Here is a 2,697-nt window from a genome sequence, read left to right as displayed (position 1 = left end):
ACGCCCCCAGGTCGTTAAAAATTGCAGCAACAACAACAACAATAATAATAAATATGATAATAATAATAATATCTCAATAACTAATAGATAGTGTCATTTAGTTCAGTTATAATATCATTCATTGTTGGACAGTGTCTATACTCAACTATCAGGCAGCGTTGAACAAGAGACCTAAACGAGGCTTTTCTAATACCATCAATAAGACCTACTCTCTCTTCTGGTAGAGGAATACATCGTGTTATCATCTCTAGAAGGAGGACACCATAACTGAAGACATCCATTGAAGGAGAGTGTTCCCTTGGATTGGCTGCTTCAGGTGCTGAATAGACGGGATTACCAGGATTAGTGGTCCTACCAATGAGAGGCTGAAGATTAGCTGATCCATAATCAGATACCTTAGCCCTCCATCCAAACCCAGTTCCCTGAAGGAGTACATCAGCACTGCTGATATCTCTATGTAGTATAGGATGAGGCTTGAAGAGATGAAGGTAATTGAGAGCACAGGCTACATCTAAACTGATGTTTAATACAGCATGATAGGCCAGTCCTCCAGTCTCTAATTCCTTTCTTAGGCTGGTTGGCATTAGCTCTGTCAGGATGATTGGATTACCCTCTGTAGTAGCTCCTATGAACTGAAGAAGGTTAGGATGACATATTTTAGAAGCAATATTCATTTCATGAGAGAATTTCATAATGTTATGAGGAGAGATAATGATTTCATAGAGACACTTTGCAGCAACCTTCAGACCACGAAAATCAGCCACTTTGACCTCTCCCCATCCTCCTTTACCAAGGACTACCCCTGTCATTGTAATCTCTCTTATATTCACTAATTCTAACATTTCTTGCACAAATTCCTGGAGACTCTCAGTGAGACTCTTAGACTGCAACACTGAGAGCTGGAGAGATGTCAAACCTTGCTGCTTCTTGAACTTCTAGAGGAAGAGAGAGAGAGAGAGGAGCAAAAAGAGGAGAAAGAGGCGGGTGGGAGGGGGGGGGAAAGAATGAAAGATAAAGAATTAAAAATGAGTAAAAATAAATAGAACAAAGCAATGACAAAATTTATTCATAAGTACATGTACATTGTACATATGCACACATGATAATTTACATGCACATCTACATTACATTACATGTACATGTAAAATGGCAGATAATAAGCACTTGTGTTCACAGCAGTGACTTATGATTTGGTCCGACAACTGTCTACCAAATCTCCTCAAACACTTAACTGTGACTTCTTTTCTAGTAACAGAATTATTAATAACTTTTAATAACTAGCCACACCCACTTTATGAGTCTTGTCTATTTGATCAGTTAAGCTTGAGAAAAAACTGGAGGCGTCCTAGAAAGTAGGCACGGTCAAATAGGGTGTGATTCTGTGACGTACCCGGTGTTCTAAGATGTTGATGGGTTGACCCTCTAGTCTCAAGTTCTTCCAGAAAAGATCAGAGGTATAGTACTGTAGATTAAGATGACCAAGATACACTAGGATACTGTAAAAGAGAGAGAGAGAGAGAAAGGAGGAAGGATAGTACAAAAAATGGAAAGGAAAATTCATTAGTTACTTTTAAAAGCAATACATGTATATTATTGATAATTATTGTATAGCGAGTTTATTGTGGCCAACATTTCCAAGAGTATATCATTTTTACTAGGCAGTATAAGTAACTGATATCTGATGAGTGAATTTAATCATAAATCATTATGTTTAAAATTTTTGCGAAAGCCAAATTGCATGCATGAGCTGATTTGTGTTATTGAAATAATTATTACAAATATTTAATGAACAACAAAATTAATAAACAACAAGACGCCCATTAGAAGTATCACAAACACACAAGAATCCATTTTTGTTAAATGCTAATCCAAAAGGATAGCTAAATTGATCAACATTTCTGCCTTCACTTCCAAAACAGCTAACAAACACACCATCACTTGTGAAGACTGATATACGAGCATTGCCCCATTCACTAACATACACTAGACCATTAGCTGCAGTGTCTATTGCTATATTATTTGACTTTTTAAGCTGACCAGGACCAGATCCATAAGTACCAAACTGACCCACAAACTTTCCATCTGGAGAGAACTTTTGAATGCGATGATTATCACTATCAGCAACATACACTAATCCTTGATTGTCAATAGCTATGTCATATGGAGACTGAAACTGTCCATTAGCTGATCCTCTACTACCAAATGAATGAGAGAAGGTTAGATCAGGACTCAAGACTTGTATACGATGATTATTTGCATCAGCAATATATACCTGTCCTGTTATAGGAAAAATGGATATACCATGAGGAGAATTGAATTGTAATAGTTCACTGCCCTCCTCACCAACTGATGCTATAAGGTATCCATCCATGCTTATCTTCTGGATCCTGTGCTTATCAGATACAAGAATGAATTTGTCTGGAGTAATGGCTACACCACAAGGGCAAGAAAACTTGTTATTACTACTTCCTCCTTCCCCTCCTATTGATTTCACTTTCTTTCCTTCATTATCCAGTATTGTTACACAGCTACCATTCCATTCAGCTATTATAAAATGATTACCATCACTTACAGCAACTCCCCAGGGAAAGTTAAGCCCAGTCATTGTACGTACCGGAGTGATATTATCAAGGTAAGGATTGAAAGGGATTACTAAGGAGGTATCCTCAAGGTGTACATCATATACTTGTACTTTTA

General features: G+C 37.4%; 1 protein-coding gene across 1 annotated transcript; it reads right to left on the bottom strand.

Annotated features, from left to right (window-relative positions):
- Positions 1-22: 22 nt before the first annotated feature.
- Positions 23-1,475, bottom strand: LOC100637314 (probable serine/threonine-protein kinase drkA). The gene is made up of 3 exons (XM_003391507.2): positions 1,391-1,475; positions 1,292-1,345; positions 23-935 (listed from the first exon to the last, which is right to left on the bottom strand). Exon 3 carries the CDS (start codon positions 840-842, stop codon positions 81-83), a length of 762 nt encoding a protein of 253 aa, XP_003391555.2. The 5' UTR covers positions 843-935; positions 1,292-1,345; positions 1,391-1,475; the 3' UTR covers positions 23-80.
- Positions 1,476-2,697: the final 1,222 nt, after the last annotated feature.

Source organism: Amphimedon queenslandica, unplaced genomic scaffold (assembly GCF_000090795.2).
Source record: "Amphimedon queenslandica unplaced genomic scaffold, v1.1 AMPQUscaffold_8658_Cont19400, whole genome shotgun sequence".
Classification (NCBI taxonomy): Eukaryota; Metazoa; Porifera; class Demospongiae; order Haplosclerida; family Niphatidae; genus Amphimedon; species Amphimedon queenslandica.
The sequence above is the reverse complement of the archived record's forward strand: the minus strand, read 5'-3'. Positions and strand labels throughout refer to the sequence as shown.

What these genes read in the sequence shown, in the direction of transcription:
- LOC100637314 (XM_003391507.2), bottom strand. Translation starts at nt 842, where the DNA reads ATGTTAGAATTAGTGAATATAAGAGAGATTACAATGACAGGGGTAGTC.